Genomic DNA, 25,419 nt, shown 5'->3' with positions numbered 1-25,419 from the left:
AGATCAGGGTTTAGCCGACAATGCTGTACGTGGATATATGTGTGTTTCGATTATTTATTTTTTTGGAATTTTATTAAATATTATTAGTGTGTTACGCGTCAAATTGGGGGACTTGGTTTAATAATAATGTAACAATAATAAAGTGGAAGGATATAATCTTACAAGCAAATATATTAGTACATGTCAATCTCTAATAGATATTCAATGTTGCGGATGGGCTGATTGGCCAAAATGGGTGTCTAATCCAACTTTTGTTTTACTACAAAAAAAATTTTATATTTTTTTGTTTTACTAATTACTACTCAGGTCTCAGGTAACTTAAGGACGATCTCGATCATACATCCCCAAACGCAGATAATGCTCGTGGTTAAGCTAAGCCTATCATGTAGTTCCATTCAAGAAAAAACCTCACAAAGATCTAGCCAAAAATTAAACCTCCTTTTCGTGAGTAAAAGTTGGTGCCTCACCTTCCCCTTGTAGATCATTGGCTTTTTGGGAAGAAATTGATTTGGTGTATTTTAGGTTACTAGGTGATGTTGTCCTTTAATTAGCTGTATCACTGTATGAGCCATGTTTAGGTCCTTTTTGATGCATATGTAACTTGTGTTGACTTAGAGAGTACATTTCATACATATCTTGAAGTTACACTCACACAAGAACTAATGAACCACTACAAACATTACATTATCGACAAAAATAGAGGAGCACTCTATTGATGCCGTCCTACCAGAAACAATTACCTCATCGACCTTCATTTGATGTTATCAAGATGGCACGTTGAAATGGAATAGCCAAGATATGACAAAGGCAAAAACCATACAAGCCAATAAGAAGTTGAGAAACCGGTGGCCCTGCCAGAAGTTGCGGGCATCTAATGTAGCCATGGTCTCACCAGATGCGGGGGCACGAGATGGGGTGGAACCATTTACTTCGTTCCACTGGTCTAACATTTCAACCTCATCTGCACCAGCAATGTTTTTTGCAATTGATCCACAGATTTCACATGTTCTGTAGTATTAAGTATTAACACACACAAAACCAAATTTAGCAATCAAAACTACAACTAAAGTGTTAAAAAAAATTATATCCAGTGTCATTCCTTGTTTATGTAATATCTAAGATGAGAAGAACAATATAAAACATGAAATTGATCAAATGGATGAAGCACACCATCAATACTTACTCTGCTACCTACAATTTGGTGTAAGAGTAAAAAGAACCAAATATATATATATATATATATGGTGCAAGTTATTTTAGAACCACTTATTTTAGAACCAATTTTAGGACATGTGTTTTTTGTAACTTACACACCACCATGATCATCTCCGACCACCACCATGATTTTCCGGCCACCGCGTCGCCGGAAAATCATGTGTAAGTTAACTTACACATAAATTTCTAGTGGGCCCGTCGCCAAAAAGTCTTAGTGTTTTTACAAAAAAGTCTTGTATATCGTAGTAGATGATGATGGTGGTATGTAAGTTACAAAAAACACATGTCCTAATTGGTCCTAAAATAAGAGTTGGTCCTAAAATAACCCACCCCTATATATATATATATATATATTATATATATTTGTGTCACTTAAACCTGTATATACCATAACTTAATCGTATTGTGCAAGTGGAATATAAAATTTTAGTAGATACTCTCAGAAAGAATAGATTGACGGGGACACCCTTGACCCTAGGTGGCTGGGTGCCTTATTGGCACCAACAATTGTACACCCTACAAAAAATAACTCCAGGCAACTCTCCTAACACAGTGGTACACGCTTAAGGCAAGGCTTGAACCTTATCTATCAAAAGTCATCAAGTGGGCGCATGTGCATGTTTCACAAACAGATACTTATTTGAGATATCAAAACTAATGGGAGCATAAAAAATAAGTTCTCAACAAATATATAGCGGAAAATACCAAACCTATATTGAACAATCTGGCAAGTAATAGTCAATTTGGATTCATTTATTTAACAGGCTTTTTGTTCTTCAGTTTGAAGTTAGTTCAATAATAGCTTTAGGCGTGTTAATCCTCATAATGTAGGCCGACAGCTCATCATAAGTCTTTAGAACTGGAAAACCATGTAATGAGCTACCACATGCATTTTTTTCGATTTTGATTCTTTGATTATTATGAGAGTCCAGTCTCTAGCGTTTAAAAACAGTATTAGATTCCGAAAATGAAACCAAAATGAAAAACTATATGTCCAACAACTTAGGACGCCAGCACTAGAATATAGTGACAAGAATCGTATGTCATCTCATGATAATTGAATTCATTAATGACCTTTGAAACTTTTAAAAGTTTTGCTAAGTTGGTTTGAGTCAAATCCCACTTGCAAATGAGAAAAAGAAAGAGAAAAGATGATGATGAATGCAAATTCCATCATGGTTAAAAGATATATATGAATGAGTTCCTCATGCGTAAAATATACAAATCAATATTGCATATCTTTTCTTGAATTCTTTTTTTACTTTGAAGGTATGAAAAGTTAGTAAAACTATCAACATCTCACATTTCCCCTAAGGAGCCATAACCAAAATTTGTCAAGATGACAAATGTGCAAATTTGGAGGCCCTATGCAAGTATCAAAATGAGACCCCAAAACAATATCATGTAAAATCCAAACTGAATGATGATCACCAAAAGTTGTGTAAAGCATAACTTATTTTCGAAGATCCAATCCAGTTTTTCTGAAGTTTATTGGGATTTGGCATCGTTGTCGTTGTACTGTTACTAGTGAACTTCTTTTGGGTTTTTTTTATATGTGCCATTTTTTTGGTTTTTGTTTTTTATATGTGGCATTTTCTCTTTCAAAACAGTTCATATAAAGTCGATTTTTAGACTTTATTTCTGAAACTATTCTCTCCTTATATTATTCCTTAAAGGGTATTTACCAATTTACTACCTATTTTATAGTTAATTATTCAAGTTAGACATAAAAAGAAAGGAAAGGAGAGGAAGTGCTCACTGCCATCTTTCACAGGTTTTGGGCCCCAATACCTCGACGATGTATGTGGACCTCGACGATGTATGTGGAAGGTTAACATGTAGACAGACCTTAATTCTACTTAGTTAGAGCGCCTGCTTCTAGATTCTACCTAAGTGGTAAAAAAGGACCTCCGGCCACTACATGGGATGAGAATCGAATCTTTGATCTCTGTCTTCAGAGGTCATGGTTTACCACTAATCCAAACCACGCTGCTCCAAGTTAGACATGTGGATTAATATTAATGTATCTTATCTTAAACTTAGCCTTCTGTTCTTGTATTCCTATTCCTATTCCTATTCCTATTCCTACATATAAGTATACATTAGCAAGAACCTACAACCTTAAAACTTTCTAACTTCATAATGCTAAAAGGTAAACTAAGTTGAAATATTTAGAACCTAAAAAAGGCAAGAAAACCAATACATTATACACAAATTCAAATATAAATATCATTACTCCACAAAGTAAAATTAAAAACCTTAGAGAAAGACATGAAGTTAAGCATGAAAGATATAAAACAAAAATATATCGATCTGTAAATAAATAGCTATAAGAAAAATAGTTATATATATATAATAAATACCTGTTGCCCCTAATCTTGAACCAAGCTTCAGCACAATGTTTATGAGCAACAGCCAAATCATCTTTACAACAACACCCCAATTCAATCGGAATCCCATTTTCAGATTCTTCACTATTTACATCCAAACTCATATGACATATTCTGCAATCTTTTTCATCTTTCAACAATATATTTACCTCACCACCATTTTCAACATCCACCGCCACAAAGGATAACCTTCCCTTTTCCGGCACCTCCGACTGCCGGCCGGTGACATCTCCACAGCCACCGCCGGATTCTAAGTCCAGTTGGGGTTCTTGTAAAGTTACCATTTTTTTATCAAGTTGAAAGAATGGGAAAAAGGTGGGATTTTTTTTCATGTAATGAATGAGAAAAGGTGAGAACCATTAGTATTTATGTGTAAATGAAAAAAGGGGTTTGTCTTTTTGTTTGTGTGAAATCATTTCATGGCCATGGTTGCAGCAGAAAAAGCTCCCCAAAGACACAAAACTGTGAAATAAAACTGTTGTGGCATATATGGTAAAGTTCTGAAAATGGAAGAAAGTAAGTTACGATTACACCCCTAATGATATTGCAACTTTATAGTCGTAAAAAAAATACAGCATCGACAATACCAATTATATCGAAGGATTAGGTGGATTGCAATTCGCAAATGAGATATACAGGGTCATATTTTTAATCGATCATATTAATTTTTTGTAATTGTGGGTTGCAAGTGAAATATCAAATATAATTAAATAACATTATTAATTCTTTATCTTTTTAAATATTTTTATTAACTATTTACATTAATTATTTTTATATTAATTCACCACTCAACACCTCATCTAGCACAAACAGTCGCCTGTACCACTACATCGTCGTTTTCATGACCACCGCTGCATAACGCGGGTAACGTGCTAGTAAGAAAAAAAACAAATACATATATAGTCATAAAATAAAGTATAGAGTTAATTACAAAGATCATCCTTGTTGGGGAGTGCCATTAATTTGGTCTTATACTTTTAAAAATTGCAGCTTTGGTTTAAAACGGAATAAAACTGTAAATTTTAAACGAATGAAATGACTAAATTACCTAAAAGTGTTGACAAAGTCAGAATTTGTGGACTAAAAATATAATTTTTGAAAGTTGTAGATGAAAACTCCACAACAAAGACGATTTTTGTAATCTAACTCTTATTATAATCCTTCAAGCATATTTAAGTATGTAAGTGTGATACATCGATTGGATTTTTTAATTCTTTTCTAAAATGATATGTTAATTGGTTAGTGATTCGAACCCTAACAGTGACATCCAAACGGATAGTATGTTAGAGGCTGGAACCCAAAGATACTTCTGGATACCAAGGGTACGATAACACGGCTGGCACCATCTGAAAAAATAAATGTCCGAAACCATAGGCAATTGAGATTCGACCCATGATCTCTAAGCCAACATCATCTCTCTCGTAACTCTCAAAAGGGACCTTGGGTGATCACTTGGTCTAAGACCTAAAATTGTTATATACTTATATCAATTGGATTTAGTCACTTATATACACACGGATAACTTAAAAACTTTAGATTTTGATGGTGGTTTATACAATTATAGCTAAAGCTCCAATTCCATGTTAATTAATGAATGAAGGATGATTATTGATCGCCTAAATAAGATTACAAGAATAACCTATGATAATAAATTAATATAACTTTTGTATTAGAAAACTAAAAATCAATCTAACAAAAAATCAAACGTATACCTCAAAACTCTCATAACCACCACAAAATGACTAAACAGCATGAGTGCATGACCGGATGTAAATTATCCAAATCGAGACAGACCAAGACGAAAATGGGAACCATCTAAAATCAGATGTCACTAGAAGCCAAAAACTATTTAAAACGGCCTGAACAACAACTTAAATTTGAATGATGTACAGACAACAAAATTATGATAACTATGCAAGGTTAAACCAAAATCCACTTTGCAAAACAATAGCATAGCGTACAAATTTAGGAAAAAGTTCATGTGAGAACCATTTGAATTGGAGAAACCATGAGAACTTTTATATTATAACTTGATATTCATATATGAATATTCTGTGTGAAAATATTTATGCATATATGAACATATCAAGTTATACCAAATATATATTATGTTCATATGTAAATGGTTCTCAAATGAAACTCACCCTGTTGACATGCCATCAATATATAAGCTGATTAACTAAAATGTTTAAATATACAATATATAAACCGATTAAAATAACTACATTACTATTTTTTATAACAATTACATTTATTTTAATAAACTACACTATACTACTTAATTGGTCCAAAATGTGTTTGTTGTACCTATATAAGTGGAGTAAATAAATTATTCAAATAGTAGTTACTGGAATTTTGTGAATTTCCGATTATTTGCCAACAAATTTTGGCTTGCATCATCCTCATTCCCTAGTGGGCCAGCTACTTACCTTTGGAGTTATTAGGCATTAATCAAAAAAATCAACAAAAATTATTCCTCTGCCAGAAAAAAAATAAAGTGCACGTAAAAGTTGACAATTTATATGTGAATAAATTGCATAAGGAACATGTATTATTGCATGTCTGCAAAGCCTGTGTGCTTTTTAATTTCATCTTCATTCTTTACCCTTTTAATGATATAATGTCGGGTATTGAGATTATGGAGCTTGAATTCTGATAACAAAACGTCTCCCTATAAATATGTTAAAGCTCTTGTCATAAAACTTAGGAAAGTGATCTGTGTTTTTTTTTACGGCATTCTATTCTACTTCTACTCTTAAACTACACGTATCCTTGGAAATTAGGACTCTCAAAAAACCCTATTAATTCATTATAAAAAATGTGAAAATTGAGACTCAAACCCAAATGGATCATCCCAAGGTCAAAAACATTACCAATGTGTCCATCAACCCCATTGGCGGAAAGTGATATGTATACTACCCGCTTCTAATAAAATCACTAAATATGTTTTACAGGGTTCAGGTTCTACTATACAACACACTAAAACATATTTGGTGATGTATCGTCAAAAATTGGTGGCATACAGATCACTACCCTTTAACTTGTGGTCATATCTTTATGACCACTACTACTATTGAAGTGGTTTGAAGGGTTATAGACATTTTGATGAAAAATGATTAATCCTCATAATTTATCCTCTTGAAAATCCTCCTAATGCCTTAGTTCAATGTCATGTGTAATTCACTAATTTTCTCTCATAATTTTATCCTTTGATTGCATCATGTGTCATGATCTTATCATTAGGAAGATTTTTAGGATGATGAGTTAGAAGGATTAATCATTTTCCATTTTGATATCTGTAGAAAAGTTTTTACGTTTTAATCTTTCTAGATAGATATATATCTTCAACGCATAACTACTGACTAGAATAAGAAATTCGAAGATGGTATTATGTTGATACTGGTCTTGAGGCTCGCCCGATTAACGGATAGATTCAAAATATATGTATATCAGATTTTGTTGCAATACACTGGCAGATTTGGGTCACACACTGACATGAGTCATTTCATACATATTTTCCACATCATAATTGTATGTTTTGAACTTATATAAAGTCGTTTTATGCGTGTATTTGGTTTTTATGGTATTTGCTAGTGTTTTCAGCTTTACAACAGGTACATTACATAAAGTTGGCGTGAAACGATATTTTGAAAGTACATTTAGGCTCACGAATGATTGCAAGAAAGATTGGAGCATGAAACAAGTCTTTTCAAGAATCTGGAACATGATCTTGTCGAGGGGATCTTTGTTCTTATCGAGATTAAATGGCAGAATGGAATAGAAGGAAAAGGGAAACAACTAATCTCGTCGTGGGGATTCTTGCCCTCATCGAGATCACTGCATGAACAAAAAAGAGATTTTGCTACACATATAAATAGGAAGCATTAGTCAACCCTAGCCTTATTCTCGACTTTCCAAATGTTTTTAGGGTTTTTGGAGGCCATTTTCATTAGATCCAATACCTCTCAAGATCATAGAGACATTTGGATTTATTTTATCAATTCCTTAACGTTTATAGCACTCTTGAATTTATTTCTTCAACCTTTACATTATGTTCTCATTATTTCTTGACTAGATGGTACCCGCGCGATGCGGCGGTAACCATAAACAAAGTGCTAGATATGACGATAACTTCAAACAAAACATTTGTGTAAGCAATGATATCGATTCGCATTTGATGTTCCGTTACTCATCCGGTCATTCCTTTTAACCTTACTCGTTCTTTTCAACCAAACATCTTTTTTAACCATCAAATATATTTCCAGAAAATTAATCATAACCATTAAGATGAATCATGTGGCTCAAAGTAATACCAGCTATGTACAAAAACACACGCATAATTTGGTAAATCCAAAAAAAAATGTGAACGCATGAATTCATTAACAACTTAGGGTAGGAATAAAGGAGCATAATATATACACATCCAAGTTCTAACTTGCAAGAATTAAAAGCAACTCATATAACCAATACCCACTAAAATCCCAAATATTTTACCATTTAAAAGTCTCTCAGTAATGCGATGCGGCGCATCAAATATTTTTAAACAACTTCTATATTATTTTGTTCGCGTTTTCAAGCGGTTCCTAAAGGTGTTACAGTGTGTATCAATCCTGACTAACTTTAGGTAAACAAACAGAGCAATGATTTATACTCATGTAAGAAACATGACAAAACCAAATATGCTACACATCGGATATTGATATTCTGTATAAGATATCACAAAACTCGCTACTACTAAAGAGCCAGGTCTCAAAGGCTCTTAGCAATAAGGATTATTCATTTACGGGTCGAATGGCTACAACGGACCTGAATTCCATCTATACCAGAATCTATAGTTCGTTCACAATTTATTAATCTTCTAACTTGTGACATGGTTAGCAGGTCAACTCTTATTCTTACAATAGACATAGAGAGCTTACAGGCATTAAGATTCATGCAAAAGCGATATCCTCCCCTCGTGTTTATTCATAGAATTATAACAAAAAGGAATTTCACGAAGAAATATATAACTAAGTTACAATAATAAGAGGGAAATACAAAGTTTAGAGGTCAAATAGCCTTCCAAATTTCAGTAAAATGGAATCTGTAACGATATTGTCATTGAGTTCCCTCCCTCTATAACAAAAGATTAGAAGCTTACAATCATTCATAAATCTAAAGAGGTAAATAAAATTGAAAGTAAGAGTGTTTAGTACAGGTCATGGAGACATATTCACAAAGGTAATGGATCCTGTCAACTTGTTGTGGAGATACCTCAATCACACCAATCTGGGGTTTGCTAAGTGCCTAATTAAATTATAAGGTAAACGTACAATGAGCATCACGTCAAGGTTTAAAATGTCGGTTAAAATTGTGACCGGTTACATATAATAACAAATCATTTCCCTTCGCCATGTTGGTTTCTGGTTAGGTTCTGATCTTGATTGTTCCTCGAAAACAAAAACTATATCAATTAAACCAAAAAACTAAAAGAACTTTATAAAATATTACAACTATTAAACATATATGAAGAAACCTTTTACACGAAGCATGGCCACTAAAGATAGCTATCGAATAACAACATATATACATGGCATCAAAATCATGAGTTGTCATTTTTCCAAAGATTAAAGATCAATCATAACCTTACACCATCAGAAACGAATTCAAATTCTAATACCCATAAACAGATATAGAGCAAACACTTACATAAAATAAAATAAAGTAACAACCTTACATCATCCAAAACTTTCATGTTGTCGGTGTGGATAGAAATAACCTCATCTCAAACCTGCTTACATAAACCTTAAAATAGTTTAACAAAGATCAATTAAAACATTGGTGGTTGTGGTGGTCGAAAATACACATAATTTTCGCACAAAAGAAAAGAAAAAGGGTAGGTCCTAACCCCGATGGTGTGGTGGTAGTAAATGCCGGAGATTGGTGGCTGTGGTGGTCGTTTTTTGGGGTTTTGATTAGGTTACGGGATTGGGATAAAATACACACATAACAAATAGTGAGATGGGTAGATCGCTGTGCCGGCAATGTGGTGGTGGTGACTGCCGACGTTTGGTGGCTGCGGTGGTGGAATCTTGAGAGGGTTTTTGTGTATGTGTGTGAAAGAGAGAAAAGAGACCATTTGTGGGCCGCAAATTGGTGGGGGTATTTTTGGGATAACACTTGTTTTGTGGTAAGGAGTAATGATAAGTCAGGGTAATTTAGACTTATCAAAGGTAGAGTGTTTAAAGATAAAAATAGGGGCTTTGCTTATATAAGTAGTATAGATTGTCTAATTTCTTCATCATGAGTGGCTAATTACTTTATCATCTCTCTTGATGAAATGAGACAATATGTGAAGATTATTACTTTCATGTTGATTTCATTTAACGTTATATTGAGATCTTAGCGTATTAATTCCTCGTCATTTATCTTGGATTGATTGGTGATATATGTGTGTCTATTGCTATAGTTATTGATTATATATATATATATATATATATAGGGAAAAGTTAAATTAGGGATTCTTTATTTTAATGACTGTTAGAGACTCCTTCTACCTCCTTCTCCGGCCACCACCACCATCATCTCTGACCACCACCACCACCACCACTATGATCATCTACGACCACCACCATGATTCTCCGGCGACGACGACCATCTCCAGCGAGACTTACCCATGTGTAAGTAACTTACACATGTTTTAAGTACAATTTTGGGTAGATCACCCATCACCGGTCACCCCATATGAGCTATCACCCTCTATGACCTATCACACTATGACCTATCACCCCCACCAGCTTTGGTTTATGAATATCTTTAAGGGCGAAGCACGCTCCGAATCATAATTTTTATTCAACTTACACATGTGTAAATTGTACTTACACATGTGTAAGTCTCGCTGGAGATGTCGCCGGAATTGATCAGTGGTGATTAGATCTGTTGAAAATGGACGGTATAGATCGAGTCCCTAACAGTCCCTAAAATAAGGAGTCCCTGATCTAACTCACCCCTATATATATGTATATATATATATATATATATCATTTTGATTGTTTAGGTATAAACAATTGGATTTATGCATAGTAATGGTAGATAATCGTTCATTGATAATAGGAATTAGTATGTTAACGGTTGGGTACAATCGATAGGTATCTCAGTAACCAAAACCATTGATTGATTAAGGAAATTATAAAAGATTTCTTGGGGTACCGGTCTTTATAGTGAAATTAGTTAATCAAGAGAGTCGAATAATGCCACAAACTTGACGAGTACGGGCTTGGTGATTTGTTTGAGTCTCGGTTATTTAATCAACTTAAATTGGATTGGAACGTCATTTATGTGCAATTGAAGCATGTTGTTGAGCAGATTCAAGATCGATGCCTTTTAACATTATTGTTTCAAACAAAACTTTTTTCAAATATATCCTCGAAATTACTAACTTGATCTCATTCCTGCAAACTAACTTTTAAAAGCAAGTGACAACACGATTAACCCCCCCCCCCCCCTTTTATTACTTTGAATTGCTTAATTTGAACAACTTCTGTAACAATAGTACTTGTGATCGGTCTTGGATTTACCAAGTTAACTATATTGCATACGAACGGGTTCACTGTCCGCAAATGTGTTACTCAGTCGCTAGGTGATTCGTGTTATAAATTTTAAGACTCAATTTCACATATCACACACACAAAAATTTGCACAATCATTAATACTAATCTAAATAATGCATTATATTACATTATTATTATTATTATTATTATTATTATTATTATTATTATTATTACTACAACAAGAAAACTGTATAATTTGCTAGTAGTCTTACCGATTCTGTAAGGACCTTAAAGATGAAAAGCAAAAGTATGTTTCACTGTAACGGGCTCATTAAAAAAAAAAATTTCTCATTGGCGAGCACACTTTAAAGGTGATCAATAACTAATCACTTGCATATGGCTTTTCACTTTGTCATCTATAAGGCCAATAACTTGCGTAAACTCTCTAATCTTATTAGGGTTGCACTTACTTATCAAGTGCCGAAAAAGGTGTTGCAGTTTGCTGGGATTGATGATGTGTTTGTTTCTTCTTGTGGGTCTACCACGACATCCGGTGATTTCGTCAAGGTCTAATATTATTGCTAACTTTTACGAGTATATGTTAATTTATCTTTGTCATGATTATATGTATGTCTATGTATAGTTGTTTAGACCATTAAAAAAAAAACAGGCTAAAGAAAAATTGACTTTTTAAATTTTTCCATTTTTAATTAATGGGTTTTGATCATTTGAAAACTAAAGTTTTCGTGAAAACTAGAAAACTATCAAACACACTGTGATCTGAATTTAACACACTGTATTTTTAATATGTTTTTCAAAAACACATTGTTTTAAGTTCATATCACAGTGTGTTTGAACAATTTTCTGATTTACAACGCTATCAAAAACACACTGTGATTTAAACTTAACACAACGTATCTTAGATTACACAATTAAAACGCATTGTGTTAAATTTAGATCACAGTGTGTTTTGACCAGTTTTCTAGTGTTCATAGAAAATTTAGTTTTCAAATTAAAATTTCACTTTAATTAATTATGTAATCAACTATAAACTAATTGCAGGTAACCTTTGACTGTCTCCTGAAGACAAGTTTCTCAAGATCCCTATTGCAAGAGTACACCAATGATGACGATCAATTATAATAGAGGTGGTATATGAGTAAGTAATCTTGGTGTGAATTCTATATAATCGACAATTATTACTGTGGTGTTATTAGATCGATCGATCTCTCGGTTGTTTATTTAGATGATTATTAAGTATACAAAGTATCGGGTAAGTGATGATTTTGATGTGAATTGTAGCATAGATTGCAGATTGAACCTCATAATCTAATATCCCGAATTTTTATGTTCCGACTTTTGATGTTTCCGTTACTTAATTTAAACTCCGTCAAGTTTATGTATCGTGAGTTGGGTAGAAAATTATAGGAGTAGAAGAGTAGTATTAGGGCGCGTTTAGTTCGAAAAAATGTTTTCAAGATTTCCATTTTCTAGTTTTTAGAAAATGAAAAGGTTTTTCATTTCTAAAAAATCCTTGAAAATTTTGAAAACGCGTTCAAAATAAAAGATGAAGTTTTATTTTTTCATTTTAGAAAACTAGAAAACATGTTCAAATTCACTTGTTTTCTAATTTTAGGTTTATAAAAGGTTTGAAAAATAGAAAAGTGAAAACAAAAACCGAAAAAAACAGTTTTCTAATTTTTGTGCAAAAGTTGGAAAGGAGAATTTTCATTTTCTAAGAAAACTTTTCTAGAAAAATACAATTTGAACGCGTTTCTTGTTTTTCATGTTTTCTTAAAAAATGAAAATGGAAAACAGAAAGAGTTTTCTTGAACTAAACGCACCCTTAGCTTTTCCAACTATCAAACACTACTTAGCCCAACGGCCCAAGTCATATACTCGTACAATATACCAGATTCTTCATTTTAAACTGAAATTTGGGCCTATAACCCCACTTATGTGCTCTATGGGCTCAAATACTCCAAGCAGAACTATATAGGATTATAGGAATATAATTATAATTATAAATATATTATATCTATATTTATATTCTCTTATAAATAGAATAAGATTAAGAAATTAAGCATTTTTTCTTTCCAAAATACCCCTACTTCTATAAATCCATTATATACCCTTCTTTCCTCAATTCTATCTAAACATTATACACTCTCATCAATCTTCTATCACCCTCTGTCGCCGCCCTCCTTCTCCACCACCTCCCTCGATCTCCACCACCGCTTACCTTTTATATTGTCCTTACCTTCTAGCCGCCGCAACAAGTGTGCACTATGCTCGTTAGTCTTAATATATAATTGTAAAAAATGACTTTTCTGAAAAAATTAGTATAACTAATCAATATGGTCTTTTCACGTTATTAAACTAAAAAATTTATATTTCATAGTATTAGATATAAATTCTTATTAAACGTCAAAACATTCTATTATTATAAACAAACCATATATCACTGATATTAAGGGTTTTTGAGATTGTGATTGTAATATAAATTTTACGTTTTTTAAAATGTGTTATGATAAAACATGTCCCAACCTATTTTTTTTTAAAATTGGGTTTATCATGTGAAAATGCATGAATATATTAACTTTTTCATCTAACACTAATTTCTCTCGGCTTCGTCGTTTAGTGGTAATGAGTGTGCGCCATTATATGCATCATTAAAATGCAATAATCAAATAATTAACTCAAAACACAATCCCAAACACCATTTAGATATATTGATATAACATACTCGTATCAAATATGTGAATATGTGATGTTCGGTTTTATCCTACATAGTGTCATAGTGGTCCTCTTCGATCAACTTAGGTCATGTGACATGTCTATCAACTAAAGAAAAGGCGCGGCGATAAACGTGATTATGGAATATAGGTTATCAACACCATATGCATGTGCTGTTAGTAGATAATGGGCCCGCAAATGTCAATTAAAGTGATCAAACTATTAGCGACTGGTATATGTCATATATCCGATATATAAATTTGGGAATTTGATTTATAAAGTGTAACCTGACCAGTACTTGTCAAAATGACAATACACGATATAATTGTCAATTAAAGTGATCAAGCTATTTATAGTTAATTAAAACTTAATTAATTAATTATTGAATCAGTTGGGAAAAAATTAACTATGCATTCAGTAACTTGGTTAAGAATTAAGATAATTTCATGCATATTGACTTGATCTCGAAAGCATTTTAATTTGCTTTAAAAAGTACGAGCATAATGTCCGTGCGTTGCGGCGGCTAGAAGGTGATGACAATATAAAAGAGAGACGGTGGTGAAGATCGAGGGAGGCGGTGGAGAAGGAGGGCGGCGGCGGAGGGTATGATAGAGGTCAATGAGAGTGTGTAATGATTAAAAAGATGGTATATAAGGTTTTTATGTTTAAATAGGGGTATTTTGAGAAGAAAAAAAAAGTGTTAAATTTTAAGAAATTCAATATTCTTTATAATGGAGTATATATAGATAGATAGAAGTATAGATAATTATAAAAGAATCGTCTTACAAATCGTCTGTGAAGATTAGGCTGCCTAAATTTATGCCAGTTCTAATTAATGCAATGATAATAATATCCCTAAATGTATGTCGATCATTCCAATGTACGCAAATTTATTTATTTTTCTTTTTGGACCTGACTTACGTCAATGGGCTTAATTATAAGCCTCTTCATTTTATTTATTTATTTTATTTTATTTTTTGAACGGCTCTTCATTTTAATTTTAATTTTAATCTTTCCATTTTTATATGAATTTATATATCTAAAGTATATATCGTACTAAAAATAACTCGAAAACTCGCTTTCATAAAAAAAAAAAAAAAAACGCAAAACATATAAAAAGGAGTTTATTAAATAGTTGGTACACTAATTATATAATTTTTAGAAGTGGACTTTAGAGTAGTATTTTTCATATAAAAATTTGGGCCCTCTTTATTTGCTTTACTTAGTTTACTACGAACTTGATTATTTTACATATATATAACTTACACATGCATGCATATGGGATTTTCAAACTAAACATGACAATCTCCATACTAACTCTCCTCTTGCTTTTCATCTCTACCACATCCTATGAAGATCATAAGATAAACCCCTTCATCAACTGCCTAAACAACCGGTCAGACCCCAACTTCCCGGTCACCGGAATCCTCTATACTCCCGACAACTCTTCATTTCCTTCCGTCTTTCACGCATACATCCGAAACCCTCGTTTCAACAACTCCACATACACAAAACCTTCCTTAATCATCACCCCAACACACGTTTCACACATCCAAACTTCCATCATTTGCGCGTATAAACATGGCATCCGAATGAGAACAAGAAGTGGTGGCCATGACTATGAGGGTCTTTCTTACCTCTCCATTTACGACAAAAATCCATTCTTTATCCTCGACATGTTTAATTTACGTGAAGTTGATATTAATATTGAACAAGAAACCGCATGGGTCCAAACCGGTGCCACCCTTGGTGAAGTGTACTATAAAATAGCCGAAAAAAGTAGCATACTTGGCCTCCCGGGTGGCGTTTGCCCTACGGTTGCGGTTGCTGGCCATTGTAGTGGAGCTGGTTATGGTAATATGGTTAGGAAATATGGTCTAACTGTTGACCGTATCGTTGATGCTAAGTTAATTGATGTAAAAGGGGTGCTGTTGGATCGAAAAACAATGGGGGAAGATTTGTTTTGGGCTATTACAGGTGGGGGTGGTGCAAGTTTTGGTGTTGTTCTTGCATATAACTTTAAATTAATTCCAGTGCCACCTAAAGTGACATATTTTAATGTGAAAAGAACATCTGAAGATAAGATTGTAAACATTGCATACAAATGGTTTCAAGTTGCTTATAATTTAGACAATGATCTCTTCATTAGAATGAGTTTTAAAGTAGTAAACAACGCAAAGGGAAGTAAGAGGATACAAGCCTCATTTCCTAGTTTATTTCTTGGTAACTCGACTAGACTATTGAGTCTTATGAACAATGATTTTCATGAATTGGGTTACAAGACTCAGACTGTGTTGAAATGAGTTGGATCGAGTCAACGCTTGTTTACGCAGGGTTTGAAGTTGGAACACCTATTGAGAATCTACTATCTAGAACCCAACAACCCGAAAGAAATAGACCATTCAAGATCAAATCGGATTATGTAAAAAATCCTATCTCAAAACAAGGGTTTGAGTCTATATTCAAGAAAATGAAAGAACTTGAAAGCCAAATGATCACTTTCAATCCGTTAGGTGGACGAATGAATGAGATCTCTGAATTTGCAAAACCATACCCATACCGAGCAGGAAATCTTGCGTTGATTGAATACGAAACGTATTGGGAGGAACCAGGAATTGAAGCTGAGAAGCGATACGTTGAGTTCACAAGGAAGATGCAGGATCATATGACTCCATTCGTATCCGAAAATCCTAGACAAGCGTTTTACAACTATAGGGATTTGGATAATGGGGTGAACCATAATGGGGAAAATGGTTATAATGAAGGGATGGTTTATGGAATAAGGTATTTTAAAGAGATTAATTATAATAGGCTTGTGAAGGTGAAGACCATGGTTGATCCTCATAACTTCTTTAGAAATGAACAAGGCATCCCACCTTTGCAATCTTAGATATACTTTAATCCTATGCAATATGTATATGATACAAATCCCTCCCCCCCCCAAAAAAAAAGAAAAAAAAGAAAAAAAAACTGAAATATTAATACTAGCTAGTACCATTGCAAATGCAATCTCATTTGTTTACTATAAAAACCTTTTTCTTTCTTTTAGAAATGTAAAGCTTTATAAATGCCAAACTTAACAAAAATTACAGTGAGCAGAGCATTTCCGACCCAAAGTCCTGGGGCCTGGGCAGAAGATGGGCCACCATGGATAAAGTCATAAAGTACATGAATACACCAACAAACCTGACTTCATGTTTATGAAACTATCTAGGATCTTGAAAATTTTTATGTCACATTAGTTTGTAATGGCAGTAATGCGAAGTTGCGAACCCACTACCAAGGTTGAATATATCGGTTATCGGTTTATTATCGCCCGACCCCCGATAAGTGATAAATAGCATATATCTGGGATATATCGGATACCCTAAAATGTAAAGGATTTATCTAAAATTTATATATATACTAGCAATATAATACAATTTGTAATGCAATACATCAATAATTAGAATATAAAACTGTAGAAAAGAAAATAATTACAATTAAAGTTTTGAAGACTATATTCAAAAGGTAAAAAACGGTAGTAAAGAAAGTAATTACAATTAACAACTAGAAATTAAAAGATTATTAAAGATTAACACAAAAATTAAAGAATTAATTAAAAATTAACTAAAAAAAATTGAATTAAAGAAAGTAATAAACCCTAATATTTGATAAAAACCCATTTTTTTTTGTTTTAAAAAGTGGTCAATTTTTTTTTTACCGATATTGACCTATAAGTGCCGAGTTTGACCGAAATTTGACCAAAACGATAAATTGCCCGATAAGTCATTTTTCTTATCGGTAAAGGGCCGATAACTGATATATCGGCCGATAAATCCGATATTTACAACCATGCCCACTACACAATGGTTGATAAAAATGGGAACTTTTGAACAATTACTAATAGTGGCCTTCCATAGTAAAGGATATTAGCCATATCGATATCTCCTTCCAACTAAATAACTTCATATGAGTATGTTCCGTAAGCATAAGAAATATGCTGAATTTTGGCTACTGCCATAGTGACATGTTTTGTTTTTGGCTACTACAATATGCTGAATTTTGTTAAAGCCTTTTTGTCCATGATGGGCTTGTGACTTATTGGGCTGGGCTACTGTTAACGTGGAGTCTTGTATTGGTGCTTAATGGAGTCTTGAGTTTTGCTATGGCCCTGGTGCATTTCCACTTTGGCTCTTTTTTAAGGAGTGGTTCCCTTAATTCAGCTACAAGAGTTGTAGATGTTTTACAGGTGTTGGTGGATGTGTATACACAGTCTGTCTATTGTATACACTTAGGGTTAGTTTACTTTTTAGTCATATTAAGTGTAAAATATTATATTAAGTAACTGAATAAATAAATAATGATTTATGTATTACATAATAATTATTATGGAGAAGATTTTTGTTTAGTTGTTGCAACTACACCCTCTAATGTATATGTTGCTCTGCCCATGATAGCTTGATAACAATCATTCACATCAAACATATGTGACATTATGTCAAAATACCTTTTTTAAAGGTAGTGACTAGTGAGTAAAGTAAAATGTCCGTAGAAAACCTTTAAATTCCAATAAAATTTGGACATACAGGGTATATAACAGTTTATCTCGTATTGTGGTAGAGGCTGGAAAGAAAGAGGTACTTCTTCAATATATGAAAACTTAATTAACCGGAATTAAAGATTATTTAAATTATTAATTTTGGTAAATACCTTAAGAAAGGTACGCACCAATTAAAAATCAATCAAGTTGCAATTTTTTATATGTAATTTGTTTTTATTTTTATTAACAACAAACATTACAAAGTAACCCAAAATGAGAGATGAGGTCAAAATTTTTGTTTTAACAAGCAGCTTGACAAGCTAAATTGTAACAGTTCAACAACGGTGAATCCCAAGTTTACAAACGTTGATTTACTATAAGATAATAACGCTTAGTACTTATTATAAGTGACTTATGTCAATCTGGAACCAATATTGTTATTATGTACTATGTTGAATGTAAATGCCCAAAATGCCTAAAAGTCTAAAACAGAATCTATCTATTAGGGTATAAATGGTCATCGTAATGATAACCCAGGATGCCTAATTATAACAACATCTATCAAGGACGATATAACACCATCCTTAGTACGACAGAATCTTAGGGTATAGACAGTAATCATAATGATAACGTAAGTCGTAAGATGCCTAAAACAACACCTACGAAGGATATAATTGCCATCTTTATGTAAGATAGTATCTCGTTATACGAACAAGATAGCATTCTCGTTCTATTATGTTAGTTTTTCTAGAGAATGGAAATGTAATGGAGAATGGAAATAGTGAGAAAAAGAATGAGTATTTGGAAAGAGAATGGATTCCGTTGTTTGGTACCCACAGAAAATGAATATATATAAAAAATAAAATTTTAAATAATAATACATTTATTACATATAACATCTTTAAAATAATAATAATAATAATAATAATAATAATAATTTTTTCCATTCTCACTCATTCTCTACAATTTGTAGACAATGGGGAGAATAAAATTGATTCATCGTTCTCCTTTTTCATTCCCTTTATTCGTCGCAAACAAACAAGGGAAGTATTTCTCATTCCTTTTCACCCTTTTTCATTTCATCATGCCAAACACCCTCGGTCGTATTAAACTTGAGCCCTATAAAACAATCGCTTAAGATTCTTAGCCCATGTACTTGTGACCTAGAGACCCCACGTCAGCATATAAACAGGCCCATCAATCATCTTTACAACAGGTCAAAGTCTCAGACCTCTAGATGCTTAACATATGGACGACAAAAACGGCCTACACGTTGGAGAATAAGTCTAATTATTTTTGTATTTCCTTTTTACGTTTTGCCACCACACATTGAAGCATAAATAATTAATTAAATATCACATTCACGAATTTTACGCTTTTCTAAATATATTCTAAAGTTGCGTAACTTTAAAAATAAAATAAAATAAAATAAAAATAGCGTTTGACTATACATTACCTAACTCCAAACGAGCGCAAATCAGAATATTTAGTCTAGTTGTTATATTATAATGTTATCATATGATGGTAACAGTTCTCAAGATGACCTATTAGTATTCACAATAAGTCTTACTTTAGAATTTTCTTTTTGTCCGGCATTCATTTGAAATATAACATCAGAAAAATCTCACTATATAATGAAGTTTTGCATGTAACATATACAACGAGATATTGATCATGAGTGTTATAAGTATTCAGATGAAAAAAACACAATACTTGTCATACCTGGTTATCGAACTCAAGATCTTTTGTAAATAGAGATTGCCTCTGACATCATTGGCACTTACTTTCGATTGATTTAGATATATAAAACTGATTGGGAAAAAAAAAAGTTAATAAACAATCATAATGATGTTTTTTTAACTCGTGTATATCGTGTATATCTAAGTGAAAGAATTTACAGATTCTCTTGTAGATCAAAATTGTGTTTTTTATGTATATTCTTAATTGTAAGGTTGAGTAATGTTTTTGTGTTCTCTGTCGGTAGATGTTAAGGTGTGCGGCTTATGCAGTGCACAGGCCCACCAATTGGCAGGACATACAAATTTGTAAATCCATTTGTTGTTGTTGTTAATTTATTACGTGTATTATAACGGGATTGAGTATTGTAAAACAAGTATTAAAGTAAAATAAATAAGACAAATATTTGACCCTTAGATCATGGTTAAATTGGTGCACGGAGATTCATAGAGCAATTGATGTACGATGATTTTCATGATGCACGGTGATTATCACTGGAAAAAAACCTATTATTTTATTTGTTTTACTTTACTACTTGTTTTATTTTACCTAAAACCTATCCTACTATCCTGCTTAAGAAGAAAGCCCGGTCCACAAACTAATTTTCCCTTCATTTTGATGAGGACGTTCAGTTTCTTCTTTCACAATTATAAATTGTCAATTTGTCATGTACATTCTACATGCGTATTTCATAATCAAATCATGTAATTTGTTTAAATTAACCAAATGTTCAAATGTTATATTATAGATTAATCAGACCCAAGATAACATTTAATTACTTCTTTTTTCTCTCTCGTAAAAGACACCCTCTTATCGTATAACTTAGAACATGAGAAATCTCATTCGTTTGTCGTTTTACTTCTCTTTCTAATTATTGGTTGTTTCTTAGTTTAACACTCTAACTAATAAGATTTTAAACAGTATTGCTACTAATAAGGACTTGATTTTAATCCACGAGATATTATCTATGGACCGTTACAAGTATTCGGAAGGAAAAACCCAAGGTTTGTCATCCCTAAGGATCGAACTCAAGACATTTATTTTGTAAAAACAAGAGTGCTTCTGACCAGCTAGGCTAGACATCATTAGCAATTAAAGAGTTATATTGGTAAACAAAAACTTGTGCTATAAGTTACTTATTAAAAAGTTGTACGAATAACAAATTTATCATCATTATTCATTACGTTTCCGGCCAAGTTTCCAACTATTTGCGTAGTATGCATTAATCCTATTACATTAAAGACTAGCGCGAATTTATTTACAGGAATGAACAATTTGTTTGTTGAAAACGATCGTTACAAGTAAATTATAAGATATCGATGTTACTTTTAATATAACTTTACATTTTGATAATATACTTCATCATCATGAATGATAGCTAGACAACGAATGTTGAAATTGTATCTTTTTTAAATTCTAAGGTATTCCTTGATTTACCCAAAGTAGGAAGGTCTCATGTTAATTATTGTGGTAACAAAACCCCATTTGTTTAAATTATTCATGCTTTATTCCCCAATCCTAATTGTCTAGAATTTGTTTGATTCTGCTACTAATAAAGAGTGGTGAAGCTTTGCTTATACATATAATGGTTTAAACTTTAGGGAATATATTCTTGTTTTTCACTTATAATTAGATGCTAGGATAGCTAGATCTAAAAGTTTGAACTTGGGTCAACAGAATATAGAATTTACATTCTCCATTATATATGTGTAGTTGTTAATTAATTAATTAATATAAAAAAAATGGAAGTTGTGGTTTCGTTAGTGGTCTTGAACAATTACTTATGAAGACAATTAACAAGAGTTGTCGTATCGAATAGCTTTTTTCTGAAGTGTCTAATTCTTATGCATGATTCTATCAATATTTTTCAGTTTATGTAGAATGTCAATCTTTTCACATATATATGAGTAAGTGCTAATTATTGTTTAGTGAAAAGTTTCTACTACAAGATGCAATATAGTTTAATTTATAATTTCTTACTTCTTAGTAATCATACACTCTTTGGTTAATGCGTAGATAAAGTATTGTAGATAAATATAATAGTTCTTTTTAAAATAAAGATTCGTCAACATATACCACTTTTTTATGCGTGTTAATCATAACTCCAATGAATATGATTAGCGAAATCTTTTTTTTTTTTTTTTGGTTCATGTGGCCATTCGACAAATATATAGACATAAACAAAATGGAACAATTTTACACTCAAACCTATTCGTGTACTTTACATATATGTATAGGACGTTTGGAACACAACTAAAAACGTACTCCGACCGCTAAGATATTTAACTTTCTAAGATTAATTCGACATTAAAGTTATAATATATTGTTTGTTGAGTAAATGAGTAGTAAGTTATATCGGACAAGAACACGTGCTCTGTGTGAGTTCCTTATTTGTGATAGTTTTGTTTTCTAACGGTTAAGTTTCATTGTACAAAGTTTGTATTTTTGATAGAACAAGTCTGTCAAGTCATTAGTCATGTTTGAATACACCGACGATTTACGTTGGGATTTTGCCAGCAATAATCTTGATGATCATTTTAATTAACAATTACTAATTTCCAACTAGTTTTCTTTATCTTGATGATCATTTTAATTAATAATTACTAATATCCACCTTTTTTAATTTTTTTTAAAGATATTATGCTCGAAAAAAAACATTGAATGTCACAAATGACCTTCATGCATGATCATTACTTTATACACACGATATTTTACAGTCTGTCAATTTGGTTTTCATGGGAAAAAAATTAGAGGGGTATACGTGTAATGCGGCGGATGGAGGCATCAGCGAAGACAGGTGGTGTTGGCAACGGCAGTGGTAGCGGCGAGGAGGCGGTGGTAAGAGTATGATTATTAATGTAAAAGGAAGTTTGTAGTTATTTTAAAAGCGGAGACTATATATTGTAATTAATTTAATTAAAGGTATGTATATTGAGTGAAGATATTTAAATTTGATAAATAAATAAGAAATTTATATTAGGTATACTGAATCATTATTTGAAAAAGCGATTGAGTAATTTATTTTATAAAAAGATATATAAATAAATAAAATTATAAAGTTTGACTGTTAACAACTATGCTCATATTTTATCTATTCACTTTGAATGGGTATACGATTTTTTTTATAAAAAAAAAATTATAAAAGAAAGTAAATCAAAGAAACAAAGAGATTTGGTTATGCAGGTTTTCCGAAGGGCCATAGACTGTCATTCTTCGAGAACATACAAGGATAAGTGTCATTTGGATTATATTATATTGTCTTAACCGGATTTATGTTACCATTGAATCACATAAAAAAAACTCAAACATGTGAACCGTAAATTTCAAGCCTATATTCCAATTGCATATGTTTGTTAATCTTACTTTATGAGTAGTATTGGTTGCCTAGTTTGTGAAGCATATAATTAAGTCATATCATCACTAAAAATTATTTGGACAACATGCCGAAACTTTACAAATTACAGTTACAAATAAAGACTCGTTGATCGGCCAATAGATATCAGACTTTTTAAGACAACTAGATATCCAAAAGTAAGACAAAGATACAATAAAATGAAAAATATCACATATATGTCGAAACTATCTCTATAAAGATACAATAGAGTAGTTCTGATTATTTTCATTAGTTTAAAAGTTGAAGAAATCTACCGAATAGGATTACCAAATCAATTCAATTAATTCAACCACTTAAATTTGCAATCAAATAACAATATCACATCTATTTTGAAAATGTATAGTCTTTCTTCAGATTATTTTTACATTAATTAGTACGTACTTAAGATAAAATAAAATTAAATGTATAGAATTAGCTAGAATATAAAGTGTTAACATATAATGGGAAACAACAATAACATAACGTGATACTTTATTGTAAACTTTTGTTTGATAAGAAATCATGGACTGAATTATGGAGTTTATATGGCTCATATGGGTAAGGCATCTGATAAGAACTTTGAGTGTTTGAGTGGATTCAATCAACTTTTGTTTATCATTTGAAAGACATTGTTAATGACACAACTCAAACATTATCCCTATGTATGTTATGACTAGATGGTACCCGCGTGATGCGATAGTACTTTTGAAAAGGTGATGGTTAAATGTGTCGGTATTTTTTTGCAGTTAAACAGAGAGAGCGAGGGAGAGATGAAACAAATCTTTTTGTAGGTTGATGTTGATTGCCGTCGAGATGAAACTAATTTTTTATATTAGGGTTCAGGCGAGAGCAACAGAGAAGGAGATTAAGGATAGACATTGGGAAATAGATTGAAGGGTAGTACGGGAAAATCACTTAAAAAAGTGGAAGAATATTTGTTTGTAGGAGGGTATAATAGGTATTTCAAAGGTAGAATAGTTGAAAAGAAAATAGATAGTTTGCTTTAATATGGAGTATAGATGATCGAATTGTACCCTCTAATTTTGTACTAGTTATGATATTCATATAAATAATAAATAATATAATAATGAATTTATTTTAAAATTAAAATAAGAAAAAGTATCTATCGCATTAAATTGATTATAACTTATAAATGTATCTCAATGCACAAGAGGCAAATATTTGTTAGGGATAAGTATTTTGAAATACAACAAACTTTGAACGAATGTTTATAGCAGGAAAACGTTGTATGTATTGTATGTAAACAACTCAAAAATAATGTTTATTGTATGTAAGAAAATGTATTCAACCAATTAAAATCAGATAAGTGACACCTCTATATGGTTGCCACGTATGTTTTCTTACATACAATAAACATTTTTTAAAGTTGTTTACATACAATACACACAACTTTAGTTATTTCCTACGATAGACATTCGTCCAAAGTTTGTTACATTACAGGATACTTATCCCTATTTGTTAAGTTGTTAGGAAAATGCTAAACAAGATTGTACATTTTCATATTAAAAGTCCACCCTTGAATTTTATGGTAGGTATACATCTAATTAATGCACGTTAACGAAAGCCCTTAGGGCTTCGTTTAGCAAAACCCTTTTAATTAAATACAGTTTTGGTGGTATCTACCTATATATCAAAATAGAATTGTGTATTTTTTTTTAATCGACACTTGGTGCATTCCTTACACGATATGTGTCACTTTTAGTGTAATTAAAAAAAGATTTTTTAATTCATAATTACATAATTGTAATCAAATACTAACCTTTTTTTAGATTTAATATAAAATAGATTTTTGATCGACACTTGGCGCATTCCTTACACAACATATGTCACTTTAGTGCAATTAAAAAAAGATTCTTAATTCATAATTACCTAAATGTAATCAAATATTAATCTTTA

At 32.0% G+C, this 25,419-nt stretch overlaps 1 protein-coding gene and 1 pseudogene across 1 annotated transcript; one reads left to right on the top strand and one right to left on the bottom strand.

The window, feature by feature from the left end:
- Positions 1-601: 601 nt before the first annotated feature.
- Positions 602-4,048, bottom strand: LOC122598287. Its single transcript, XM_043770885.1, has 2 exons — positions 3,579-4,048; positions 602-1,008 (listed from the first exon to the last, which is right to left on the bottom strand). The coding sequence occupies exons 1-2, from the start codon at positions 3,935-3,937 to the stop codon at positions 765-767; spliced, it is 603 nt and encodes a 200-aa protein (XP_043626820.1). The 5' UTR covers positions 3,938-4,048; the 3' UTR covers positions 602-764.
- Positions 4,049-15,168: 11,120 nt separating this feature from the next.
- LOC122585656 lies at positions 15,169-16,806 on the top strand (annotated as a pseudogene).
- The last annotated feature ends 8,613 nt before the right edge of the window (positions 16,807-25,419 follow it).

Source organism: Erigeron canadensis, chromosome 1 (genome assembly GCF_010389155.1).
Source record: "Erigeron canadensis isolate Cc75 chromosome 1, C_canadensis_v1, whole genome shotgun sequence".
NCBI classification, from domain to species: Eukaryota; Viridiplantae; Streptophyta; class Magnoliopsida; order Asterales; family Asteraceae; genus Erigeron; species Erigeron canadensis.
Note: the sequence above shows the minus strand (reverse complement) of the source record. Positions and strands in the feature narration are given on the sequence as shown.

Bases quoted from the DNA above. Each gene is read 5' to 3' on its own strand.
- LOC122598287 (XM_043770885.1), bottom strand. From the start codon at position 3,937: ATGAAAAAAAATCCCACCTTTTTCCCATTCTTTCAACTTGATAAAAAA. The intron at 1,009-3,578 runs GTATTTATTATA...TTAATACTACAG, and splicing joins TTCAAGATTAGGGGCAACAG to AACATGTGAAATCTGTGGAT.